The sequence below is a fragment of the Mauremys mutica genome, chromosome 7 (genome assembly GCF_020497125.1).
Source record: "Mauremys mutica isolate MM-2020 ecotype Southern chromosome 7, ASM2049712v1, whole genome shotgun sequence".
NCBI lineage: Eukaryota > Metazoa > Chordata > Testudines > Geoemydidae > Mauremys > Mauremys mutica.
The window spans coordinates 33,737,558-33,763,751 of NC_059078.1; the positions used below are offsets into that span (position 1 = coordinate 33,737,558).

Consider the following 26,194-nt stretch of genomic DNA (forward strand, 5'->3'; position numbering starts at 1 on the left):
GAACAGGGGGTGCTGGTTGGTCTCTTCAGGTTTAAATTGGGAGGCCGATAATCTGTCCTATCAAGAAATGAGAGGGGGAGGGTCTCTCCAGGATGTAATTAGGGGAGATGAACCTCATAAATTAGGAATGTGCACCCCACCACCTAAAAAAAACCCATGTGTAGTTCCTTCCCTGTGCCTTCATTAGGGGCTTTAGCCCATGCTCTCCCCTCAGCAGATAGGGGAGGGATTCACTGGGATTTTCACCCTCCCCTTGTACTCCCTATCCAGAGAATTTGCTTTGGGTCTCCTGCCACCTGACCCTTCCAGTGTCTGATGTGGATTTGCTGGAGGATTTGCTCATCCTTGGTTGGGAGCAGTCACTGGGTGTTGTTATCCTCTCCTCCCTGTGTAGGAGGAGTGATTCCAGTTGTGTCCAGGAGGCTGAGGACCAGAAGGGAAGGGAGCATGGCATCAGGCCCTGTTCCACTTGTGTCTGCAGGATGGGACAGCTATAGTGGCTGTGTCTGGCAGAGGGGTAAAGGGGCTATAGGAGCAAAAGGGGGCAAAAGCAGGGGAGCCAGGTGCATCAGCTAGAGCACCTGTGTCTAAAGGAGGTGAGGCAGAGGAGGGAAAGGAGTCCAGTTAGGGTCAGTTCCAGCTGCATCCAGGGGATGGGAACAGAGAGCTGGGCATTGGGAAGCTTTTGCACCTGTCCTGGGGGGATAGGGGAGAGGCACAGCTGGAGCATTTTAACCCCCACCCCCTACAACAGCAAAGCAACAGAGGAGCAAGGTTAATAAACAGTTTATTTGCATTTTACAAGATCAATCTTCTTACATTCTCAATTCATTTGCCATTAAAGTGCTGAAAGATTTTTTTTAAATCAAGATACATTTGTTAACAGAAATTATAACAAATATCAGAAAAGTGGCAGTCACAGATTTTTGCACCATAACTAAGAAAAGTCCTCTCTTATAATACAAATAATGAAACAAATATACGGAGACAACTAAGATGGTGTCAGTCGAATCCAACCCAAAACAGGTTAGTCGTTTATTGGTAAATTCTGTTTTTCTTCATGACATTTATCAAAAGCAACCCGGATTCTCTAGTCTTAAATTAAACTGGGGTACTTTTCTTACCACCACAACTATCAAAGCTAATAGAAACCACAGCTTTCTGTGATAAACACTCCGTGTCATTTTAAACCCCACATTACAAGGGAAAGTGACATATTTCAGTTGTATCTATATATTTTACAGTGTTTTCAATATATCCATTCTCATTACAGAAATGTAAGCCCTGCAAATAAAAGCCAAAAGGTAATTAAGATGGAAACATTATTTCCATAAACCGACACTGAAAATATCCAGTAAAATGAAAAGGATATCAAAATAGTTTGCTAGTAAACTTAAGCTCTCAGCATTTAATGCGCAAACCAAATATCATGAACACAAAGAAACTTTCAAATACATCAGATGAACTGTGGTACAGCTCCAGGGTCACTTGCTTTTAAACTCTCCTCTCTTTTGAGTAGGCAACATGACATCTAACATTTCACTAGGCACCATTCATTTTATTGCTGAGGTTGAAAATATTTCAAGCTATGAAATTTATATACAAACACAGAAGAGAGATATATATATATATACATACACAGACATATATACACGGACGCTTTACTCTTTCTTTTTGGCAACGGTCAGTTCTACCACTGGCACTCGGAACCCCCCCTTTGTCCCGCTGTCATTACTCGAAGAGGAAGACAGGCGGGATTTCTTGGACGTTAACGAGACCCCACTCCCTGGCATCTTTCCTGCTTCATCGTCACTTCCAGTTACCTCATAAGAGCCTTTAGTTTTTGACCCTATCCCTCCAAACGTTCCAAATTTCATCTTGGCCTGCTTTTCCTTCTCTGCTCCTGAGCTGCACTCAAACTCCAAGGTGCCAGTGGGGGTTGACTGGGAGGAATGTTCATCGCTAAAGGAAGATGACCGATGACGTGGCTTTTTGCTTTTAAATAACGAAAACTTCCCTTTAGGTGAAGTGGCAGCAGCTTCCCCTCCCCCCAGTTCACCCTCCATAGAACCTAGACTTGCCTTGGAACTTTTAAAATCTCCTTTAGATCCTGAAATGGACACTGAGGCTTCCGGTGAGCCAACAATGGTGCCTTTGCTTTTAGGTTTTGAAAAATTAAACTTTGGCATCTTAATTTTAGATTTCTTAAGTTTGACATCTGGCTCTTCAAACTCAGCCTCCACCGCACCAGCCTGGAGACTGGCATCTGGCGGAGGGAAGTTAACATCAACCCCTACTTCTCTTCCTGTTACCTCATGCCCTGAAGACACAAATTTAGGCAATTTCATCCTGGGGAATGTCACTTTTCCTGATGCACTTTCTAAGTTACTTTGTGGAAAATTCATATCTACGCCAGGACCTTTGATTCCTACCTTGGGACCTTTCAGACCACCCTCTATCTTTGGGCCAGAAACATGAAGACCCCTTGCAACATCTGGCACATTCATTTCTACATCAAAACCAGAAGATGAAAGCTGTGGCCCTTTGAATTCACCACCTGAATGCTGAATGCCCAAGTGTGGTGCCCCAACATTTACATCAGGAGCTTTCATGTCTCCAGAAATGCCGAAACCTCCTTTGATTTTAGGTTCTTTCAAATTTACATCAAAATCTGACCCAGAAACTTTTGGTGTTGATACACTGAAGGCAGGACCTGTTAAACTGATATCAGGAGCATTAGCTGCAATACCCACCCCAGAAACCTTCATGCCTTGGGAACCTGAAATGTCACATTTGGGCAGTTTTACTGATGGTATTTGAATATTTCCACCTGAACTTTTGATGCTGATATCTGGTGCTTCCACTCCAACTTTTGGGCCTTTAACATCACCAGCACTATTAACATCACCCTTTAGGTTTGGTCCTTTTAAGTTTAAGTCAATGTCGGGTGCAGAGATTTTTGGAGCTGAAACTTGAAGTGGTTGCATTTTAAATGTAGGCCCTTTCAATTCTCCATCAATCCCTGAGCCAGCAAGGTCTCCTTTAATTTGTGGTCCTTCAATACTCACACCCATCTTAGACCCCTCAACATGAGGACTAGAAATGCCAAATTGGGGAAGCTTCAGTGAAGGAAGTTTAATCGCGCCTCCTGGACCTTCCAAGTTAACATCTGGTGCATCTATAGCCACTTTTGGGGATTTAATGCCACCAGAAAGATCAAGATCTCCTTTTAACTTTGGTCCTTTCAAATTTACATCAAAATCTGGGGCAGAAATACCTACCGATGGCATTTTCACTGTAGGCCCTTTGATATCAAGGTCTGGGGCACTGAGATGTACATCCATACCTGGTGCTTTCATGCCCCCCTCAATTTGTGGGGCAGAAAATCCAATGTCCCCTTTCATGTTCAGATCTGCTTGAGGTCCCTCCAAAGTTGGAGATTTAAACTTGGGCATTTTAAGCTTTCCTCCAAAGCCTTTCATATCAACATCTGGTGCATGTATGTCCACTTTTGGACCTTTAAGGTCACTAGACACATCCAGGTCTCCTTTTAGTTTTGGTCCTTTCAAGTTTACATCAAAATCAGGTCCAGAGACTTGGGGCATTGAAAGGTTTACTGATGGCATAGTCACCTTAGGTCCCTTCAGTTTTGCATCTACTCCTTCAATTGCAGGAACACTCATACCTCCTTCAATACTTGGAGCTGATACATCCACGCTTGCTGAGGGCAGCTGCACATCAGCTCCTTCTAAATTCAGACCTGGTTTCCCTATCTTGGGCAGTGAGAACTTGGGAAATTTTAGTTTTCCTTCTGGACCTTCCAGGTCTGCTGTGGGAAGACTGACATCACCTTTTACTTTTGGTCCTTTCAAGTTAATATCAAGATCAGATGCAGAGAATGAAGGAGCAGAAATGTCCACCGAAGGCAGATTCACTGTAGGTCCTTTAAGTTTGATGTCAGGGGCATTAATGTTTGTGTCAATACCTGGGATTCTCAGATCACCTTCCATTTTTGGACCAGCTATATCAATATTTCCACTTGGAAGTTTGACCTTAGGTTTCTTAAGATTGATATCAGGACCTCCAATGTTAACATCAGGAAGATTTGCGCTGATACTAGGGGTTGTAATGTCAAGACCTGGTGACTTTATATCACCTTTGAAAGCTGGTGTGGAAACCTCCAAATCGGGTGCTTTAAATTCTCCTTCCATTTTAGGAACTGTCACAGAAGCATCAGCTTTGAACTTAGGTGATTTAATATCAAACTCAACATCTGGAAAAGAGATTTTCCCAAACATTGGTTTCTTTCCTTTCGGGGATTTGACATTAATATCTCCTTTTATTGTTGCCTCTGGGCCAGTTACATTGAGATCTAAATCAGGAGATTTCAAATTTGCATCTATCTCACCACTGGGTAGATTCATATCAAATCCACCCTTCTTTCCTTTAATTTTAGGGCCACTCATATGAAGTTTAGGCATTTTAAATTTGCTTTTTTTTCCTTTGCCAGAAATGCCAATATCAGGAGACTCCACATTCAGTTCACCTTCCGGGACAGCAATATCCACTTCAGGAGATTTGATTTCTGCCTTAGGACTTTTAATTCCAAACCCAAATTTTGGTTTCTTAAATTTGGGAAGTTTAACATTTCCCTCAAGGCCCTCAGTGGTCACATCTGGACACTCAACATCAAGCTCAGGACTTCTAATCCCAAATTCTGGGCCTTTGATATCAACTTCAGGACCTTTAAGATTACCCTCAATCTTGGGAACAGAAACATCAAAGTCCCCCTTCATTTTATGACCTTTCACATTTAAATCAATGTCTGGCATTGAGATTTTGGGTGTCTTAAAATGCATCTCAGGCATCTTAAATTTTGGCCCTTTCAGTTTTCCTTCTGGACCTTCAATGTTCAAATCAGGAGTGCCAATATCTATCTTAGGACCTGAAATATCAACCTCTCCCTTTGGAAGACTTACATCCACATCCGGGCCTTCCCCTTTGAACCCAGGCGTACTGAATTTAGGCAGCTTCATTTTGGATAATTTCAGTTTTCCTTCAGGGCCATGAATATCAATGTCTGGTGCATCAATGTCCACTTTGGGACCTTTGATATCAAATTCAGGACCTTTCAAATCACCCTCTATTTTTGGACCAGAAAGATCTATGTCTCCTTTCAGTTTAGGTGCCTTTAGATTCAGGTCTACATCTGGCATGGAGATTTTAGGGGCCTTGATGTGCATTTCAGGCATCTTAAATTTGGGAGTTTTCAGTTTTCCTTCTGGCCCTTCAATGTTGATATCAGGTGCATCTACGTCCAATTTGGGGCCTTTAATGTCAATTTCAGGACCTTTCAAATTCCCTTCTAACTTTGGAACAGAAACATCCATGTCTCCCTTCAGTTTAGGCCCCTTTAAATTCAAGTCAAAATCTGGCATGGAGATTTTGGGTGCTTTAATATGCATTTCTGGCATCTTAAATTTAGGACCTTTCAGTTTTCCTTCTGGACCTTCAAAGTCAAGATCAGGAACATCAACAGACATTTTGGGAGATTTAATGTCTATCTCTGGACCTTTTAAATCACCTTCTATTTTAGGGACAGAAACATCCATGTCTCCTTTAATTTTAGGACCTTTTAAGTTTAAATCAATGTCTGGCATGGAGATTTTAGGTGCCTTGATATTCATTTCAGGCATCTTAAATTTTGGACCTTTCCATTTCCCTTCAGGCCCTTCAATATCCAAATTGGGGGCATCAATGTCTATCTTAGGACCCGAAATATCAACCCCTCCTTCTGGAAGATTTACATCCACATCCGAGCCTTCCCCTTTGAACCCAGGCATGCTGAATTTAGGAAATTTCATTTTGGGCATTTTCAATTTTCCTTCTGGGCCATGAATATCGATGTCTGGTGCATCAATGTCCAGTTTGGGACCTTTGATATCAAATTCAGGACCTTTCAAATCACCTTCTAACTTAGGCCCAGAAACATCTAGATCTCCTTTCAGCTTAGGACCCTTAAGGTTGAAGTCAACATCAGGCATTGATATTTTAGGTGCCTTAATATGCATGTCAGGCATCTTAAATTTGGGACCTTTCCATTTTCCTTCTGGGCCTTCAGTCTCCACTTCAGGAGCATCTATGTCCAATTTGGGAGCTTTAATATCGACTTCAGGGCCTCTCAAATCACCTTCAATATTTGGCACAGAAACATCCACATCTCCCTTCAATTTGGGCCCTTTTAAATTCAGATCAAAGTCTGGCATGGAGATTTTAGGAACATTGAAATGCATTTCAGGCATCTTAAATTTGGGACCTTTCAGTTTTCCTTCTGGCCCTTCAAAATCCAAATCAGGAGCATCAATGTCTACTTTTGGACCTGAGAGATCAATCTCCCCTTTCGGAAGGCTTACATCCACGTCTGGTCCCTCCCCTTTGAATCCAGGCATTCCAAACTTGGGCATTTTGAATTTGGGCATTTTGAGTTTACCCTCTGGGCCATGAATATCCACATCTGGTGCATCAATGTCAACTTTGGGGGCTTTGATATCAAAATCAGGACCTTTCAAATCCCCTTCTAGTTTAGGGCCAGAAACATCCACATCCCCCTTGATTTTAGGACCCTTCAAATTCAAATCAAAGTCTGGCATGGAGATTTTAGGTGCTTTAAAATGCATGTCAGGCATCTTAAATTTGGGGCCTTTCCATTTCCCATCTGGACCTTCAATCTCCACATCAGGGGCATCTATGTCCACTTTAGGACCTTTGATATCAAACTCGGGCCCTTTCAAATCCCCTTCTAGTTTTGGTACAGAAACATCCACATCCCCCTTCAATTTAGGACCTTTCAAATTCAAATCAATGTCCGGTATGGAGATTTTAGGAACATTGAAATGCATTTCAGGCATCTTAAATTTGGGGCCTTTCAGGTTTCCCTCTGGACCCTCAATGTCAAGATCTGGAGCATCTATGTCCAATTTGGGACCTGTAATATCAACTTCTGGGCCTCTCATATCACCTTCAAAATCTGGTATGGAAACATCCACATCCCCCTTCACTTTAGGGCCTCTCAGGTTCAAATCAAAGTCTGGCATGGAGATTTTAGGTGCTTTAAAATGCATGTCAGGCATTTTAAATTTGGGACCTTTCCATTTTCCTTCTGGTCCTTCAATCTCCACATCAGGGGCATCTATGTTCAGTTTAGGGGCTTTGATATTGACTTCAGGACCTTTCAAATCACCTTCTAATTTTGGAACAGAAACATCCACATCTCCTTTCAATTTAGGGGCTTTCAAATTCAAATCAAAGTCCGGCATGGAGATTTTAGGGGCCTTGATATTCATTTCAGGCATCTTAAATTTTGGACCTTTCCATTTTCCTTCAGGACCTTCAATATCAAGATTGGGAGCATCTATGTCCACTTTGGGACCTTTGATATCAAACTCAGGTCCTTTCAAATCCCCTTCTAGCTTTGGAACAGAAACATCCATATCCCCCTTCACTTTAGGTCCTTTCAGGTTCAAATCAAAATCTGGCATGGAGATTTTAGGTGCTTTAAAATGCATATCAGGCATCTTAAATTTGGGACCTTTCCACTTGCCTTCTGGGCCTTCAATCTCCACATCAGGGACATCTATATCCACTTTAGGGCCTTTGATATCGACTTCTGGGCCTTTCAAATCCCCTTCTAGTTTTGGTACAGAAACATCCACATCTCCCTTCAATTTAGGGCCTTTCAAATTCAAATCAAAGTCCGTCCTGGAGATTTTAGGGGCCTTGATATTCATTTCAGGCATCTTAAATTTGGGGCCTTTCACTTTTCCATCAGGAGCTTCAATCTCCACATCAGGAGCATCAATGTCTATCTTGGGACCTGAAACATCCACCTCCCCTTTTGGAAGTTTTACATCAATATCTGGTCCCTCTCCTTTGAACCCAGGTGTTCCAAATTTAGGCATTTTCAATTTTGGCATTTTGAGTTTACCCTCTGGGCCATGAATATCAAAGTCTTGTGCACTGATGTCTATTTGGGGGCTTTTGAGGTCAACTTCAGGCCCTTTTAAATCCCCTTCTAGCTTTGGGCCAGAAACATCTAGGTCTCCTTTCAGTTTAGGACCTTTCAGATTTAACTCCACATCTGGCATTGACACTTTAGGTGATGAAATACTTAGGAAAGGCATTTTAAATTTAGATCCTTTTGCTTTCCCCTGAATGTCCACATCTGGAGCACTCACATCCACCTTTGGTCCAGAAATATCAATATCAGATTTCTTAAGTTTCACATCCACATCAGGGTTTTGAACTTTAGGGCCAGAAAAACTAAATTTAGGAAGTTTAAATCTTGATTTTTTTTGTCTTTCCTTCTATATCAAGTTTTGGAGCCTCAAGATCAATATCTGGTCCTTTGACTTCAACTTTGGGACCTTTCAAATCACCACCTACTTTAGGAAGAGAAACATCCACCTCTCCCTTCAGTTTAGGACCTTTCAAATTTAAATCGATATCTGGCATGGAAATTTTAGGAACGTTAAAATGCATTTCAGGCTTCTTAAATTTAGGACCTTTCCATTTTCCTTCTGGCCCCTCAATTTCCAAATCAGGAGCATCAATGTCTACTTTTGGACCTGAGAGATCCATCTCCCCTTTTGGAAGGCTTACATCCATGTCTGGTCCCTCCCCTTTGAACCCAGACATTCCAAATTTGGGCATTTTGAATTTAGGCATTTTGAGTTTACCTTCTGGGCCATGAAGATCCACATCTGGAGCATCAAGATCAATTTTAGGGCCTTTGAGGTCAAACTCAGGCCCCTTCAAATCACCCTCAATCTTTGGAACAGACACATCCACATCTCCCTTCAGTTTAGGACCTTTCAAGTGTAAATCAACATCTGGCATGGAGATTTTAGGTGCCTTGATGTGCATTTCAGGCATCTTAAATTTGGGACCTTTCAGTTTTCCTTCTGGCCCTTCAAAATCCAAATCTCCCTCCCCTTTGAATCCAGGCATGTTGCATAATTAATCAAAGAACCAAAAAGGAACCATACAAATAAACAATAGAGAAGTTAGGGACCATAAAGGTAAAACAATAAAATTGATTTCACACTCACAACCGTTAAGTGATTCCTTGCCAGACAGAATGCCATCAAAGAAAGTTTTCTTTAAACATCTTAAGAGATTCCTTGCTTATCTAGTGATGGTGAATACTATTGGGGGGGGGGGAATCCTTAACAGCCCAATATTACATTGTTTTGATATAATTTGATGGAATGTGAGGATGTGACTGTGATGATGTATCCGATAATGCTTTTTGGGAAACATAACTGGAGTATGTTTTATGCTGCATGTGCCATGAGTAGTATACCTCTCGATAGTATTCATCACCATGCATTTTTTGACAGGTTTCCATACCCCTTTTAGGGCTTATGTCCCACCTTCCCACCCTGTATCCGTAGGCGCCAAAGTGTGGCACAGTCAGCCATTTTGAAAAAATGCGTGTGTGTGTGTATATGTTTGACTAGGGGAAGTGTTGTGTATGTTTGTGCTTGGGTACATGGAGAGAAAAAGGTTAAAAGAAGAGAGTGAGAGAGTGTAAAGATGAAAAAAGAGAGTTTGAGTAAGGTTTAGAGAAAAAAGGAAATTTGAAAGAAGAAGTTATTGAAGAAAAGAGGATGGTAAAGGCAGGTTATGAAAGAATAGAAAGATAGAACTTAAAGAAAAAAGGAAATATTTGTTTTTAAAGGGCTAGTTTAAGAAAAAAAGAGTTAAATAAACTATTCAATACCAGTGTAGGTTAAAAAAATGTTAAAAGAAGGAACAGGGCAAGAAAAGGGAAAAGAGAGCCCCTTTGCAAAGGGCAAAGATAGAGAGCACATGGTGGAATCAGAATGAGAGAGAGAGAGAAGCAGGCAGAGTCTGTTTAGTAAGCACGTGGTGAAAAAGTGAATAGAAAAGCATTCAGTATCAGGGTAGGTTCAGAAAAAAATGAGGCTAAAAGAAAGAACAGGGCAAGAAAAGGGAAAAGAGAGCCCCTTTGCAAAGGGCAAAGATAGACAGCACATGGTGGAATCAAAAAGAGACAGAGAGAGAGAAAATGACGTTGGCGCCAAAGTTTGGTGCCATTGGCCATTTTGAAAATTTGTGTGTGTGTGTGTTTGAATAGGGGATGTGTTGTGTGTGCTTGTGCTTGGTTACATGGAGAGAAAAAGGTTGAAAGAAGAGAGTGAGACAGTTTAAAGATGAAAAAGAAATTTTGAGTAAGGTTTAGAGAAAAAAGGAAGTAAAGGTTATTGGATGTGATTGAGTAAGGAGAGAGGCTGGTAAAGGCAGGTTATTCAAGAATAGAAAGATAGAACTTAAAGAAAAAAGGAAATATTTGTTTTTAAAGGGCTAGTTTAAGAAAAGAGTTAAATAATATTGAAAACTAGGTTTAAAGAGGGAAAGGCAAAACCTGATTGGTAAGCACATGGTAAAAAAGTGAATAAAAAAGCATTTAAAAACATTAAAAACTAGGTTTAAAAAGGGAATATACAAAAGCAGAGCCTGTTTGGTAGCATGGGGTAATAAGGTGAATAAAAAAGCATTCAAACTATTCAATATCAGTGTAGGTTAAAAAAAAAAGAGAGGTTAAAAGAAATAACAGGACAAGAAAAAAGAAAAGAGAGCCCCTTTTGCAAAGAGCAAAGATAGAGAGCACATGGTGGAATCAGAATGAGAGAGAGAGAGAGAAGCAGGCAGAGTCTGTTTAGTAAGCACGTGGTGAAAAAGTGAATAGAAAAGCATTCAGTATCAGGGTAGGTTCAGAAAAAAAGAGAGGCTAAAAGAAAGAACAGGGCAAGAAAAGGGAAAAGAGAGCCCTTTGCAAAGGGCAAAGAGACAGCACATGGTTGAGTCAGAGAGAGAGAATTCTCACCTTTTAAGTCTTTCTGTCTCTGGTTCAGACCCTCTCAGACTTGTTATCACCGCCTTTGGATCGACCCAATTAGAGGTTGTTTTACAGCAGCGTCATAGAATTCATTTTCCTGAACCAATTCTAGAATCCCAAGATTTTAAACAAGAGACAACTCCCTCCTTTCCCCCTCCCCTCCGCTCCTCTCTTCCCCCTCCCTTTTAACTATTTTATTCTTATCTAAAGAAACAGACCTCCAACATTTTTTTCACCATGTAGCCCTTTTACAGAGGGGTTTTTACAAAAGTTAAAACCATAAGCTTGTAGTAACACACCATTTTTTAAAGTTTTCCTCTAGATTTTAGACTAACAGGTGTTATTTTTTAGTAAGCACAATGTAAAACAGACTTTTGCAGCAAAGGTTCTGTTAGCAAAGCAGCCTCTGTGAGTCAGTGGATCATAGAGGAGTTGTTTGCTTCTTTACCTGCTTTTTAACAAACACATGTTAAAGTTACATTAAGTTTTGCAAAGGTATAATGACTTAAAAAGACAAACCTAAGACAAAACAATGTGAAGCTGCAGCAAAGCGCTTGTTAGCAAAGCAGCCTCTGTGAGTCAGTGGATCAGAGATAAGAAGGCTGCTTGTTTCCCAAACTTTTTAACAAACACAAGTTAAAGTTACATTAAGTTTTGCAAAGGAATAAAGCTTTGCTTTATAATGACTTGAAAAGACAAACCTAAGACACATCCCTTTTGTATGTGTTGTAATAAAAAAAAAAGCAGGCAGAAGCACCCTAGACTTAAAACCCCAGGTTTTTAGTAACAGACAGACAGTTTATATACCCCTTGTTTTGTAAACCAGTGGATCAGAGAGAAGTTTGTTTCTTTCCCCACTTTTTAACAAATAGATGTGAAAGGCTTATAAAGGAATAAACACTTGAAAAGACAAGCCTACCTGAAGACCCATAACCTTCATTTAGTCCCTTAGGCATAGGTGTTTCAATAACATGTAAGTCTGCAGCAACAAACCAGGCTTAAAAACACAGAAAGCCTGTTTATAAAAGTTTTCCTCTAGGTTTTAGGCTAGCACTGGTCAATTTTTTTTTAGTAAGGACAGCAGACTTTTGCAGCAAAGCAGCTGTCAGCAAAAACAGCGTCTGTGAGTCAGTGGATCACAGAGAAGGAGTTTGCTTCTTTACCTGCATTTTAACAAACACATGTTAAAGTTACATTAAGTTTTGCAAAGGGATAATGACTTAAAAAGACAAACCTAAGACACATCCCTTTTGTATGTGTTGTAATAAAAAAAGGAGCAGGCAAAAGCACCCCAGGTTTAAAACCCCAGGTTTTTAGTAACAGACAGTTTATAAACCCCTTATTTTGTAAACCATTGAATTGGAAAGAAGAAGAAGATTGCTTCTTCCCTCACTTTTTAACAAAGCGAGGTAAAAGTCTTGAAAAGAAATAAACTCTTGAAAAGACATGCCTAAATGAAGACACAGTCCTTTGGTATAGGTGTTTTAATAAAAAAAAGAGCATGCAGAAACAGTCTAGGGTTATAAAAGTAATGTACAGTGACAAAAAAAGTTTTTCCCCCTAGGTTTTAGACTAGCACTGGTTATTTTTTAGTAAAAACTGTGAAGCTGCAGCAAAGGCCTGTTCTGCTCTTATCTAAACAACCAGGACCCTGTAACAAAAGCTGAACAACACATACTATAAACCATTTTAAAATGTGTTTTTTGAAGTAATGTCTAAAACCTCCACTTTTTAACATATTAAATAAACACATGAAATAACAAATCTACCTGAAGACGCATTCCTTTATTTGTAGGGGTGTTTCAATAAAAAAAAAGAGCATGCAGAAGCACCCCAGACCTAAACACACAAACCCCTTACTAAGGCCTGGTCTACACTAGGACTTTAATTCGAATTTAGCAGCGTTAATTCGAACTAACCGCTCAACCGTCCACACCAGGAAGCCATTTAATTCGAACTAGAGGGCTCTTTAGTTCGAATTTGGTACTCCACCCCGACAGGTGGAGTAACGCTAAATTCGACATGGCTAGCTCGAATTAGGCTAGGTGTGGATGCAAATCGAACTTAGTAGCTCCGGGAGCTATCCCACAGTGCACCACTCTGTTGACGCTCTGGACAGCAGTCCGAGCTTCGATGCTCTGAGCAGCCACACAGGAAACGACCCGGGAAAATTTGAATTCCTTTTCCTTTCTGGACAGTTAGAATCTCATTTTGTGGTTGGACATTGGGGCGAGCTCAGCAGCACCGGCAGCAATGCAGAGCTCTCCAGCAGAGGAGTTCATGTAATCTCTGAATAGAAAGAGGGACCCGGCTTAGACTGACCGGGAACTCTTGGATCTGATCGGTGTGTGGGGCGAGGAGTCTGTGCTTTCGGAGCTGCGCTCCAACAAACGGAATGCAAAGACCTACGAGAAGGTCTCCAAAGCCATGATCCAGACAGAGGATACAGCCGTCATGCAACGCATCGCCGCGTGAAAACCAAGGACCCCAGACAAGGCTACCAAAAAATCAAAGCGGCAAACGGACGCTACGGAGCCTGCCACCAGTGCCCCACCAGTGACCATGGACTCTGATGATGGGACAGTGTCGACGGACAGTTCCTCGACGATGTTCACGGACGGGGAAGATGAGGAAGTGTTTGTGGAGGACGAGGCAGGCGAGAGCGCTTACAACGCTGGTTTCCCCGACAGCCAGGATCTATTCATCACCGTCACGGAGATCCCCTACCAACCCTCCCCGGCCATGAACCCGGATCCTGAATCAGGGGAAGGAGCAGTCGGTAAGTGCTTTAACCATGTTAACTTTTATTCTTAATATAACAGGAATCTGAAGTGTGTGAGAAGGAGGTCTCTCTATATATGGTGATAGATCAGAAATCCTCCTGGGAGATCTCCACAAAGCTCTACTTCCGTTAATCGATAAGCATCAGCAGGAGGTTCCTGGGGAGAGCTGCCTTATTGGGTGCTCCGTGATAGCACCCTTTTCCGCGCGAGGCTTTCATGCGGTATTCAGGGAGCATTGCCTCCCCGACCACGGCTGCATCGGTCCGTGGTTCGTGATAGATTTCACGCAGCATGCGCTCTCTATCTCCTTCAGTGCCCGTCCTCATGGTGATCTCGCTAGGAGACTCATGCATCTAATTAGGGGAATTACTGTAATGTTACGCCTGGTCCAAAGTATTTTTAAAAAATCTCCGGACAGACGGCATAGCAGAGACTCAGCACGCTGCTGCGACACGAGCGTAACGGAAAGCCAAAGAATATAATGGACGCTCATGGAGGGAGGGGGGACTGAGGACGCAAGGTATCCCACAATTCCTGCTGTCTCCGAAAATGATTTGCATTCTTGGCTGAGCTCCAAATGCTTCTAGGGACAAAAACAGTGTCCGCGGTGGGTCAGGGCATAGCTCGGCAATTTACGTACCCCCCCACCCCCAGAAGTGAAAGGGAAAACAATCCTCTCTTGACTCTTTTACATGTCACTGTATCTTTACTGAATGCTGCAGATAGACGCGATGGTGCAGCACTCAACACCAACATCCTTGCTTCCCCCACGCTATGGATGGCTGATGGTACAAAATGACTGGTACCCGTCCTCATCATCAGCCTATTGCCACATGGGGCAGTGCAAAAGGACTGGTAACCATGCCGACTACTATCTGTCAGGTTCCCCAGTGTCAGGTGAACCTAATTTTTCCTGGTAGATGGTACAATATGGCTGGTAACCATCGTCATCATAGCAACAGGGGGCTGAGCTTCATCAGCCCCCACCCTTCATGTGTAAAGAAAAGATTCAATTGCCCCTGGACTAGCAGCAGGATGCTGGGCTCCTCTCCTCCACACTCCTTAATGTCCTATGTGGACTATCATAGCAACTGGAGGCTGCCTTCCACTCATTTCTCACTAACAAGTCACTGTGTCTTATTCCTGCATTCTTTATTACTTCATCACACAAGTTGGGGGACAATGCTATGGTAGCCCATGAAGGCTGGGGAAGAATGGAATGAACAGGTGGGGTTGTTGCAGGAGCACCCCCTGTCATTAGCATACAGCTCATAATCTATGCAGGATCTGACACAGAGCAGCTGTGCTCTCTGGTTCTATGATACAGTGGTTCTCTAGTACACTTGCCCATATTCTAGGCAGGACTGATTCTATTTTTAGATACCAAAAAGGAGGGATTGACTCAGGGAGTCATTCCCAATTTTTACTTTTGCGCCCCTGGCTGCTCGGCCAGGGGCACTTATGACAGCACCAAATGGTGCAGTGCAAAAGGACAGGTAACCATGCCCATCTTATTACCATCTTATTACCAATTTATGGTATGGTAGATGGTACAATATGGCTGGTAACCATCTCTGCTGTCATGCAAAAGCAAAAGCATGCTGCTGTGTAGCGCTGCTGGACCGCCTCTGTCAGCGGCATCTAGTACACATACGGTGACATACACAAAAGGCAAAACAGTGTCCATGGTTGCCACGCTATGGCGTATGCCAGGGCAATTCTGGGAAAACGGGCTTGAAATGATTGTCTGCCGTTGCTTTCCCGGAGGAAGGAATGACTGGCGACATTTACCCAGAATCCACCGCGAAAATTATTTGTGCCCCAGCAGGCACAGGGGTCTCAACCCAGAATTCACAGAGACAGCCTAGACTCAGTTAATTGTTCGCAAAAATGTATCTTTGCAAGGAATTCACTCCCTGTTTCCCATCTCACAGCTTCCACTGTCTCCAGACCTGCCACAGCATCCCCCTCGCAGAGGCTGGCAAAGATTAGGCGGAGAAAGAAAAAGACAAGGGACAAGATGTTCGATGAACGTATGGGCTGCTACCTAGCCGAGGCGGACCAGCAGAGCCAGTGGAGGGAGACCGTCTCTCTGTACCAGCGCTCACACAGCGAATGGGAGGAGAGGTGGCGTGAGGAAGACAAGCAGGCGACTCAAACAATGTTTGGACTAGTGAGGGAGCAAACGGACACGCTCAGGTGCCTTGTGGATGTTCTGCAGGACCGCAGGAGCACAGAGCCCCCCTGCAGTGTATCTGCAACCGCCCTCCCCCGCCACAAAGTCCCATACCCCCCTCACCCAAAATAACCAGAAGGAGGGGCGCCAGAGGCCGTGTAAACTGTCACTGCACCCCAGCAGAGTGCTCAAGTACCAAAAAGCTCTCATACCCTACATTTGCAGAAGTCGTTCCCTTCCGGACTCACACAAGTCCCAATCCCAGTTCCATCTCCTGAGTGTCTACTTCAGTAATAAAAATACTTTGCTGTTAATTACTGTTTCCGTCATGTTTTTTCAAAGAAGACTGTGTATGAATGGGGGGCGTGGGGAAGGGGGTTGTTAATTGCATAGGACAGTCACCTTTCCCAGGGTACAGACACGGGGGCAGGATCAGCAGCGGGTCACACACACAGTGCAGTCAGTAGGCACCATGGTCGGTATGGGAGGTGGTTTCCAGGTTCTGTGTGGGCGGGGGGGATGTGACTTTGTAGCGGGGGAGGGCGGTTACAGATCTTATACAGCGGTCCTTGTCCTGGACCGCTGAGTCACGCAGCAAAGGAATCTGTATCCGTACTCCTCCGCCACAAGGTCACATATCCCCCCGCACACAGAATTCGAAAAAGAGGGATGGCAGGCTCCGTTGAAAGAAGCATTCTGGCACTGCGGACCGCTCTAGGAGCAGGAGCCTGTCATTCGTTGAGTTTAGAGGCGGTCTTTACATCACCGCACACCCTACCCAGCACAGTCTGCCTCCCAGTTTCAACCCTTTAACGCAAAGTCATGAATAAAGAAACCTTTCTTCAGTAACAATGGGACATGTATTTTATGTTTACACGTGTGTTGGAAGTGGGGGAAACGGGGTGAACGGGGTATGTAACCGAAGAGGAGAGTCAACAGTCAGTGTGTAAAGAAACAGGGGCAGGTTCAGCTTCTCTATAAAGAAACTGAACAGTCACAGGTCACGCTGCTCGCTGGTATTTGAAGAGTTCCTTGTCGCTGTCCCAGGCGCCTGTATAGGGCTTCATGAGCAAGTGCATTAGCGGGCAGGCTGGGTCCCCGAGGATGACTTTAGGAATCTGCTCATCCACAACAGTTATTTCGTGGTCCGGGAAGAAACTACCTTCCTGCAGGCGTCTGAGCAGCCCACAGTTCCTGAAAACACACGCATCATGAACCTTGCCCGGCCACCCGACGTTGATGTTTGCAAAACGTCCCCTATGGTCCCCCAGTGCTTGCAGCAGCATTGAAAAGTAGCCCGATTTCTCATCAGCTGACTGTGGAAGAGGCGGACGATAAAGTGCGAGGAGGAGAAAACGGCGATGATCGCAGCGGGCTCCATGCTTGAAGTGCTGTGGCGTCTGCGCTGTCACTGACCAGAAAAGTGCACGAACAGATTGCCCGCAGGCGCTTTCAAGGAGGGAGGGAGGGAGGTTGTGATTGACGGTTCAATGACGACACTTACCCAAAACCACCCTCGACACATTTCTCCCCCCAGCAGGCATTGGGGGCTCTACCCAGCATTCCAATGGGCAGCGGGGACTGCGGGAACTGTGGGATAGCTTCCCACAGTGCACCGCTTCCAAAGTCGACGCTGGCCCCGTGAATGTGGACTCAGAAATTCGAATTAGTGTATTTAGTATGGATACACAAATTCGACTTCATAAGGTCGAATCCACAAATTCGAACTAAGTTGATTCGAAATAGTCTTGTAGTGTAGACAAGGCCTAAGAAAAAGTTTTCCCCCAAGGTTTTTAGTGAGAACCACTTGAAACAGCCTTTTGAAGGTAGTGGATTAGAAAGGAAGACCCCTTTGAAAAACAGGCTACCTGAAGACACTTTTTTTTATTTAGCCCCCTTGGCATAAGCGTTTCATTAAAATGTAAAAGAGCAGGCAGAAGCACCCCAGGTTTTTAGTAACAGACGGTTTATATTCCCCTTATTTTGTTAACCATTGGATTAGAGAGAAGAAGTTTGTTTCTTTTTCTACTTTTTAACAAAGAGAGGTGAAAGGCTTGGAAAGGAATAAACACTTGAAAAGACAAGCCTACCTGAAGACCCATAACCTTCATTTAGCCCCTTAGGCATAGGTGTTTCAATAACATGCAAGTCCGCAGAAACAACCCAGGCTTAAAAACACAGAAAGACTGTTTATAAGTTTTTCCCTAGGTTTAGGCTAGCACTGGTCATTTTTTTAGTAAGGACAGCAGACTTTTGCAGCAAAGCAGCTGTCAGCAAAAACAGCCTCTGTAAGCCAGTAGATCGGAGAAGGCTGCTTCTTTGCCTGCTTTTAACACACACAAGTGAAAGTTATATTAAGTTTTGTAGAGGAATAAACACTTTAAAAGACAAGCCTATATGAAGACAGAGCCCTTTATTTAACATTTTTACATGCGTGTTTTAATTTAAAAAAGAGAGCATGCAGAAAACACGCCAGAGTGAAAACCACAGAATCTTAGTAACAGCTAGTTTATATCCCTCTTATTTTGTAATCCGGTGGATTAGAGAGAAGTTTATTTTCCTCCCCATATAATTGAAGCATTATGTTTTTTTAATGTTTATTATGAAAAAGCAGTATTGCCTGAGCTGTAACAAAACAAGGCCCCTCTTAGGGATATTTTGTAGAAGTTTAGTGAACTAAAAAGGCTTAAGATACTAGCCTGTTCTTTTAAAAATAGTGTTTTTAAAGTACCAAAACAACAACTGGGTAAGAATATGAAAACTGGTAATTGATGGGAGTTTACATATGTGTTTTAATAAAAAAAACCAAGATTGCTTTTTAAAGTTTGGATTTATACAAAAAAAAACCACAAGAAAAAATAGCTTATGTAAAAAAGTTAGCTATTTTTTTACCAGACATATGGAGCCTTCTTCACCCCTGCTCTACACACACACACTTTTCTCCCCTCACCCTGCCCCTTTTTTTTCCTTCTTTTTTTAATGTTTTTTTTAAATCTAAACCAAGGACAAACATTTTTTTTTAAAAGCCAGAGCCACAGAGATCAGGCCATGGGGGTAAGAAAGCTGTCCTGAGTTTTAGGGGGCATGTTCATAACTCTTTTAGTGAAATGGTTTTGTAGGCAGCCTGTCTGTGTAAGTTGTTATGCTTTAGCATGGGCAAGCGTTTATTATTTGAAAGCACTTTTCCACTTTATGAGGTATTATCTCCCCTCATCTTACGGCCTATCAGAAATATTAACAAAAACAAGCTAAAAGATACATTGTAGCAAGGACTGCAATGCTATAGTTACAATATTGTTTATTATTATCTTGTCTAAGCCCCTAGAGAATATATTTTGTTTTGTTTTTATAAAACACTTTTATGCAAACTGTAACCCTGGGGTGTTTCTGCCTGCTCTTTTTTATTGAAACATTCCTGTAAATAAAGGACTGTGTCTTCATTTAGGCATGTCTTTTCAAATGTTTATTCCCTTAAAAGCCTTAATATAACTTTCACTTCTATTTGTTAAAAAGTGGGGGAAGAAGCAATCTTCTTCTCTCTAATCCACTGGTTTACAAAATAAGGGAAATATAAACTGTCACTAAAAACCTGTGGTTTTAAACCTAGGGTGCTTCTGCATAATTTTTTATTACAACACATACAAAAGGGATGTGTCTTAGGTTTGTCTTTTCAAGTCATTATAAAGCAAAGCTTTATTCCTTTGCAAAACTTAATGTAACTTTAACTTGTGTTTGTTAAAAAGTTTGGGAAAGAAGCAGCCTTCTTATCTCCGATCCACTGACTCACAGAGGCTGCTTTGCTAACAGGCGCTTTGCTGCAGCTTCACATTGTTTTTACTAAAAAAATAACCCCTGTTAGTTTAAAACCTAGGGGAAAACTTTTAAAATTGTTTGTTACTAATAGCTTATGGTTTTAACTTTTATAAAAATCCCTCTGCCTGTTCTTTTTCATTGAAACACTTATGCCAAGGGGGTTAAATAAAGAAATGGTTCTTCATCTAGGCATGTCTTTTCAAGTGTTTATTCCCTTAAAAGCCTTAATATAACTTTCACCTCTATTTGTTAAAAAGTGAGGGAAGAAGCAATCTTCTTCTTTCCAATTCAATGGTTTATAAAATAAGGGGTTTATAAACTGTCTGTTACTAAAAACCTGAGGTGCTTCTGCCTGCTCCTTTTTTTATTACAACACATACAAAAGGGATGTGTCTTAGGTTTGTCTTTTTAAGTCATTATCCCTTTGCAAAACTTAATGTAACTTTAACATGTGTTTGTTAAAAAGCAGGTAAAGAAGCAAACAACTCCTCTATGATCCACTGACTCACAGAGGCTGCTTTGCTAACAGAACCTTTGCTGCAAAAGCCTGTTTTACATTGTGCTTACTAAAAAATAACACCTGTTAGTCTAAAATCTAGAGGAAAACTTTAAAAAATGGTGTGTTACTACAAGCTTATGGTTTTAACTTTTGTAAAAACCCCTCTGTAAAAGGGCTACATGGCAAAAAAAAATGTTGGAGGTTGGTTTCTTTAGATAAGAATAAAACAGTTAAAGGGGAGGGGGGAGAGAGGAGGGGAGCGGAGGGGAGGGGAAAAGGAGGGAGTTGTCTCTTGTTTAAAATCTTGGGACTCTAGGATTGGTTCAGGAAAATGAATTCTATGACGCTGCTGTAAAACAACCTCTAATTGGGTCGATCCAAAGGTGGTGATAACAAGTCTGAGAGGGTCTGAACCAGAGACAGAAAGACTTAAAAGATGAGAATTCTCTCTCTCTGACTCAACCATGTGCTGTCTCTTTGCCCTTTGCAAAGGGCTGTCTTTTCCCTTTTCATGCCCTGTTCTTTCTTTTAACCTCTCTTTTTTTCTGAACCTATCCTGATACTGAATGCTTTTCTATTCACTTTTTCACCACGTGCTTACTAAACAGACTCTGCCTGCTTCTCTCTCTCTCTCATTCTGATTCCACCATGTGCTGTCTATCTTTGCCCTTTGCAAAGGGGCTCTCTTTTCCCTTTTCTTGCCCTGTTCCTTCTTTTAACATCTTTTTTTTTTAACCTACACTGGTATTGAATAGTTTATTTAACTCTCTTTTTTCTTAAATTAGCCCTTTAAAAACAAATATTTCCTTTTTTCTTTAAGCTCTATCTTTCTATTCTTTCATAACCTGCCTTTACCATCTTCTTTTCTTCAATAACTTATCTCTCTTCTTTCAAATTTCCTTTTTTCTCTAAACCTTACTCAAACTCTCTTTTTCATCTTTAAACTCTCTCACTCTCTTCTTTTAACCTTTTTCTCTCCACGTACCCAAGCACAAACATACTCAACACTTCCCCTAGTCAAACAAATACACACACACATTTTTTCAAAATGTTTGGCAGCGCCACACTTTGGCACCTACAGAAATGGGGTGGGAAGGCGGGACATAAGCCCTAAAAGGAGCGTGGAAACCTGTCAAAAATGCATGGTGATGAATACTATCGAGAGGTATACTACTGCCATGTAATGTATCTCTGTAAAGGTTATGGTTTACTGAATCTATTCATCCTATTTGTACACATATATCATTTTTGTACTTGAAGTTATGAATATTGGCTGTATACTTGCTTGATTTCTAAGTAAGCTTTGTGAGGCATTTGGTCAGCTTCTTTAGAAAGGAATCCGCAAAGTTAAGTGCCCAATCAAGAAGCACTTAAGGAACAATGCATCTTGGAATGCTCCAATCCACATAAGAAGTCTTCCTGGAGACATAAAAGATACCATGTGGGCAATGGCTTCTGCCTGTAAAAACTGTGGGTCATGCATGGACATGTGACTTGCCCAGGTGACTCCAGAACTCCATCTTGGAGTTGGACTTTGCATAGGAGAGAGGAGGGGGTCTCCACCCACAAGAGAAAGTCTATTTAAGCCTGTGGGAGACCCCTCCATTTTGAATTCATCTGGCTAAAAAGAGAGCCTCTCCACCCCCAAAGATACCTGAAAGAAACTGGAACAAAGGACAGTACCTACAGGGGGTGTGAGTGATTGCTGGACCCAGACTAGCAGGAGACTTACTGGAACTGGTGAGGTGTTATTTGCATTAAGTTTCTTACACATAGACTTGCGTGTTCTATTTTATTTTACTTGGTAATTCACTTTGTTCTGTCTGTTACTACTTGAAACCACTTAAATCCTACTTTCTGTATTTAATAAAATCACTTTTTACTTATTAATTAACTCAGAGTATGTGTTAATACCTGGAGGGGGCAAACAGCTGTGCATATCTCTCTATCAGTGTTAGAGAAATCATAAATAGTTCACTCTATTTGGGTTTAGACCCACTGGGAGTTGGGCATCTGAGTGTTAAAGATAAGAACACTTCTGTGAGCTCCTTTCAATCAAGCCTACAGGTGTTAGGAGACATACTCCAGACCTGGGTCTGGGTTTGCCGCAGGCTAGCGATTCTGGCTCAAACCAGGCAGGGCACTGAAGTCCTAAGCTGACAGGGCAGGAAAGTAGGGTCAGAAGTAGTCTTGGCACATCAGTGGGCAACTCCCAAGAGGGTTTCTGTGATCCAACCCATCACAGAGACTTTCTGCTTCTTGGCTCATGGCTGCTTCTCTTCTACTATGGCTGCAAAAAAGGCCTCAGACATTACAGCATCACTAATATTCTTTAAATAAAAAAGAGCTGAAACCAGATATCCCACCAGACACAAATCTCCAATACACACATTCACACTTGCTTTTGTCCTTAATTCCACACTTGAACCAATCTCTTCAGATTGACCTATTCCAGTGGCTCTCAAACTTTTTTATTGTTTTATTATTTTATTTTCACATAGCAAGCCTCTGAGTCTGACTCCCCTTATAAATTAAATTTTTTTTTATATATTTAACACTATTATAAATGCTGGAGCAAAGTGGGGCTTGGGGTGGAGGTTGACAGCTCGTGACCCCCTCCGTAATAACCTCGTGACCCCCTGAGGGGTCCCGACCCCCAGTTTGAGAACCCCTGACCTGTTCTATATAGACTGAGACTTCCAAATTAAAACACACCAGTATCTGTCTTTCAGGAATAGGTGCTGATCTACTGAAATCACAGCAGGAAGTTGTAAATTGTGTGTGTGTGAGAAAATAAAAATCCTGCTAACCCAGGAGTGATGGGTGTATCAGGCCCTTTGAGGTCCCCTGCTAGAGGCCTTGTGGCCCTTCCATATTCTGCCCTAGAAGAGGATCAGTAAAGGTGGGTCCTCCAGGCCTTCCTAGAAAGGTTGCAGTAACGCAGCCACTCAGAGTTCAGCAGGCTCAGTTAAAAGGAGCTGCAGTGCCCCTGAGCAATACAGTTGCTGTCTGGGACCAGAAGAGTAATTAAGAGTGGAAGGCTGTGAAACTCTCCAGGCAAGGAGGCCTGAAGAGACCCTGCTCAAACAGGGAACAGACAGAGAACCCAAGAATAGGAATGGGCTATGTGTGAAATGGCCCAGAGAAGAACAGCAGCAACTGTTGTAGGAAGCAGCATGTGACCGCTATTTATAGGGTACCTGGGTTGGGACCTGCAGTAGTGGCCAGGCCCAGGCCCCCCACCAGTCACTGGAAGTGTGGCCTAAGCTCTGAGAAACGGATAAAGCTTGTTTAGAAGCTCAAGTAAAAGGCAGGACTTAGAGTCTCCAGGGAGGAAGCCCTGGGGGCACTGCTCTTAGGGTTACCAACCCTCCAGGAAAATAACGAGGGTTCTGGTGGCACCTTAAAGACTAACAGATTTATTTGGGCATAAGCTTTCGTGGGTAAAAAAACCCACTTCTTCAGATGCATGGAGTCCCTCCAGGATTGTCCTGGAGTCTCCAGGAATTAAAGATGGATCTTTAATTAAAGATTGTCATTTGATGAAACCTACAGGAATACATCCAACTAAAACTGGCAACCTTAACTGCTCTATACCAGGGCAGACATGGACTTAAAGCTAGCCCAGAAGGGGCTGAGGGCTGAGCCCAGAGACAAGGCTAAAGACATTACTGAGGGCCCAGGGACAAGCCCTGTTGGATCTTTTTAGGTTTGTTTGTTCATTTGTGCATTTAACTGTGATACGTAGCTGGATGGCTGAGTCACTGAAGGCCTGTCAATTTTAATTGCTGAAAACCGGACCCGCCCCTGCTCTGCCTCTTCCCTTGAGGCCCTGCCCCCCCTCGCTTCTCTCCCTCCCTCCCCATTGCTTACTGCTTTCCCTTCTCCCCCTTCCTTGTTGCTCGATCCTCTCCATCCTTCTTCCCCCACCTCCTAGCTGGACTCCCTCTGCTTTGGGGCTGGGATAGGAGCTGCAGCTTGACATGGAGCCTGCCTGCCCACGATGTGCAGGTAGGAGGTGGCCCCAACTGAGCTGGAGCTGATGCAGGTTGATGATCTGGCACCTCTTTCCCCCTTTCCCCACCCAGATAACCAGACTTCTGATGTCTGATCAGAACATCTAACTGGACACTGCCAGGTCTGCTTTTTGACCGGATTTTCGGGTCAAAAACTGGACACCTGGCAACCCTACACGTGAAGAGGGCAACAGCCAACAGGGGGCAACATGAACAGAGGAAGTGGAGGTTCACACCCAACTGACAGGAGGCACTCACAGGAGGTGAATGGGCCCTGTCACACCAGTCCACAGGGAAACTAGACAGTGTCTTGTACTATAATTGTTCTGTGGTATTTGTGCTACTATTGAGCTCACAATTCTCAGGAAGCCAGCTGTCTTGTGTTTAGAAAAGCAAGACTTTTCTCTCACCCCACTGTGCAAACTCCAGATATTGTCAGTGAGCAACCAGGTTGAACTACTTTGTGCAACCCCCCTTTTTTTTTTTTTTTAAAGTTGTGCTGAAACTTTAAAAAAACTTCTTTTGGAGGAGTGAAGGAAGTTTAAAATGGGATTGGGAGAAAGTTTTGTTTGTGTTAGTCAGGCACAAGTGCCAGCAGAAGTAGGGGATCTTGCAGATCACTTTTTACAAGAAACTGCTTTGGTGGCATTAATGTGTTAATTTCTTTCATCTGTTCAGTGATATATCCTGGACTGCCTGGCCCTTTACAGTAGGTAGAAAACTAACTATTATGTGTGGCATCCACATTTCTATATCAAAATGTTTTCAATTTCCCAAACTTATCCTGACCCTAGGGGAAAAAAAAAGTCTGAGGGTGAATTAGTATGTACCCCATTCTGGCATGTCCAGTGAGAGTAATTTTAAATGGTTTGGAGTCTACCAGAAGGTTCCAGTATTAGCTATTTAATAGTGGAGAGGCCAAGGACTTTGGTGCGAGTTTATTCTTTACACTCATTTCCCATCTATGCCTCACCTAGAAGGGTTTAGATTAGTCAGGGTACGTCTACACTACGGGACTATTCCGAATTTGCATAAACCGGTTTTGTAAAACAGATTTTATAAAATCGAGTGCGCGCGGCCACACTAAACACATTAAATCGGTGGTGTGCGTCCATGGTCCGAGGCTAGCGTCGATTTCTGGAGCGTTGCACTGTGGGTAGCTATTCCCTAGCTATCCCATAGTTCCCGCAGCCTCCCCCGCCCCTTGGAACTTCCGGGTTGAGATCCCAGTGCCTGATGGGGCAAAAATCATTGTCGCGGGTGGTTCTGGGTAAATGTCGTCAGTCACTCCTTCCGCTGGGAAAGCAACGGCAGACAAGCATTTCGCGCCTTTTTCCCCTGGATTGCCCTGGCAGATGCCATAGCATGGCAATCATGGAGCTTTTTTTGCCGTTTGTGACTCTCACCGTATGTGTACTAGATGCCGCTCACAGAGGCGATTCAGCAGCGCTACACAGAAGCATGCTTTTGCTTTTGCATGACAGCAGAGATGGTTATTAGCCATATTGCACCATCCAAACCCTTCCATAAATTGGAACTGAGGATGATCATGGCTACCAGTCCTTTTGTACCATTTGCTGCTAGTGCCCCTGGTCAATCAGCCAGGGGCACAAAAGCCAAAAGTGGTTACTAGCCTGTACCATTGGCTGCTGTCATAAGTGCCCCTGGCCAATCAGCCAGGGGCGCAAAAGCAAAAATTGGGAATGACTCCCTGAGTCAATCTCTCCTTTTTGGTATCTAAAAATAGAATCAGTGCTGCCTAATATAGGCAAGTGTGTTAGAGAACCACCTGCTCTGTGTCAGAGCCGGCAGAAATTATTATCTGTATGCTATTCACAGGGGGTGCTCCTGTAACAACCCCACCTGTTGATTCGGTTCTTCCCCCAGCCTTTCTTGGCTACCGTAGCATTGTCCCCCCACTTGTGTGATGAATTAATAAAGAATGCAGGAATAAGACACACTGACTTGTTAGTGAGAAATGAGTGG

At 42.8% G+C, this 26,194-nt stretch overlaps 1 protein-coding gene across 1 annotated transcript; it reads right to left on the reverse strand.

Moving 5' to 3' along the window:
* Nucleotides 1–770: 770 nt before the first annotated feature.
* Nucleotides 771–8,931, reverse strand: LOC123374860 (neuroblast differentiation-associated protein AHNAK-like). Its single transcript, XM_045025222.1, has 4 exons — nt 8,820–8,931; nt 8,439–8,642; nt 6,191–8,071; nt 771–5,968 (listed from the first exon to the last, which is right to left on the reverse strand). The coding sequence occupies exons 1-4, from the start codon at nt 8,929–8,931 to the stop codon at nt 1,662–1,664; spliced, it is 6,504 nt and encodes a 2,167-aa protein (XP_044881157.1). The 3' UTR covers nt 771–1,661.
* Between the last annotated feature and the right edge of the window lie 17,263 nt (nt 8,932–26,194).

Excerpts from the sequence above, each read along its gene's own strand:
- LOC123374860 (XM_045025222.1), bottom strand. The coding sequence starts at position 8,931 with ATGCCTGAAATGCACATCAAGGCACCTAAAATCTCCATGCCAGATGTT. Across the intron at positions 8,643-8,819 it reads GTCTGTTCCAAAGATTGAGG|GGGAGATGGATCTCTCAGGT; the intron begins GTGATTTGAAGG and ends GCCTTCCAAAAG. Across the intron at positions 8,072-8,438 it reads TGTTTCTCTTCCTAAAGTAG|AAGGGGATTTAAAAGGGCCT; the intron begins GTGGTGATTTGA and ends GCCCAAAGCTAG.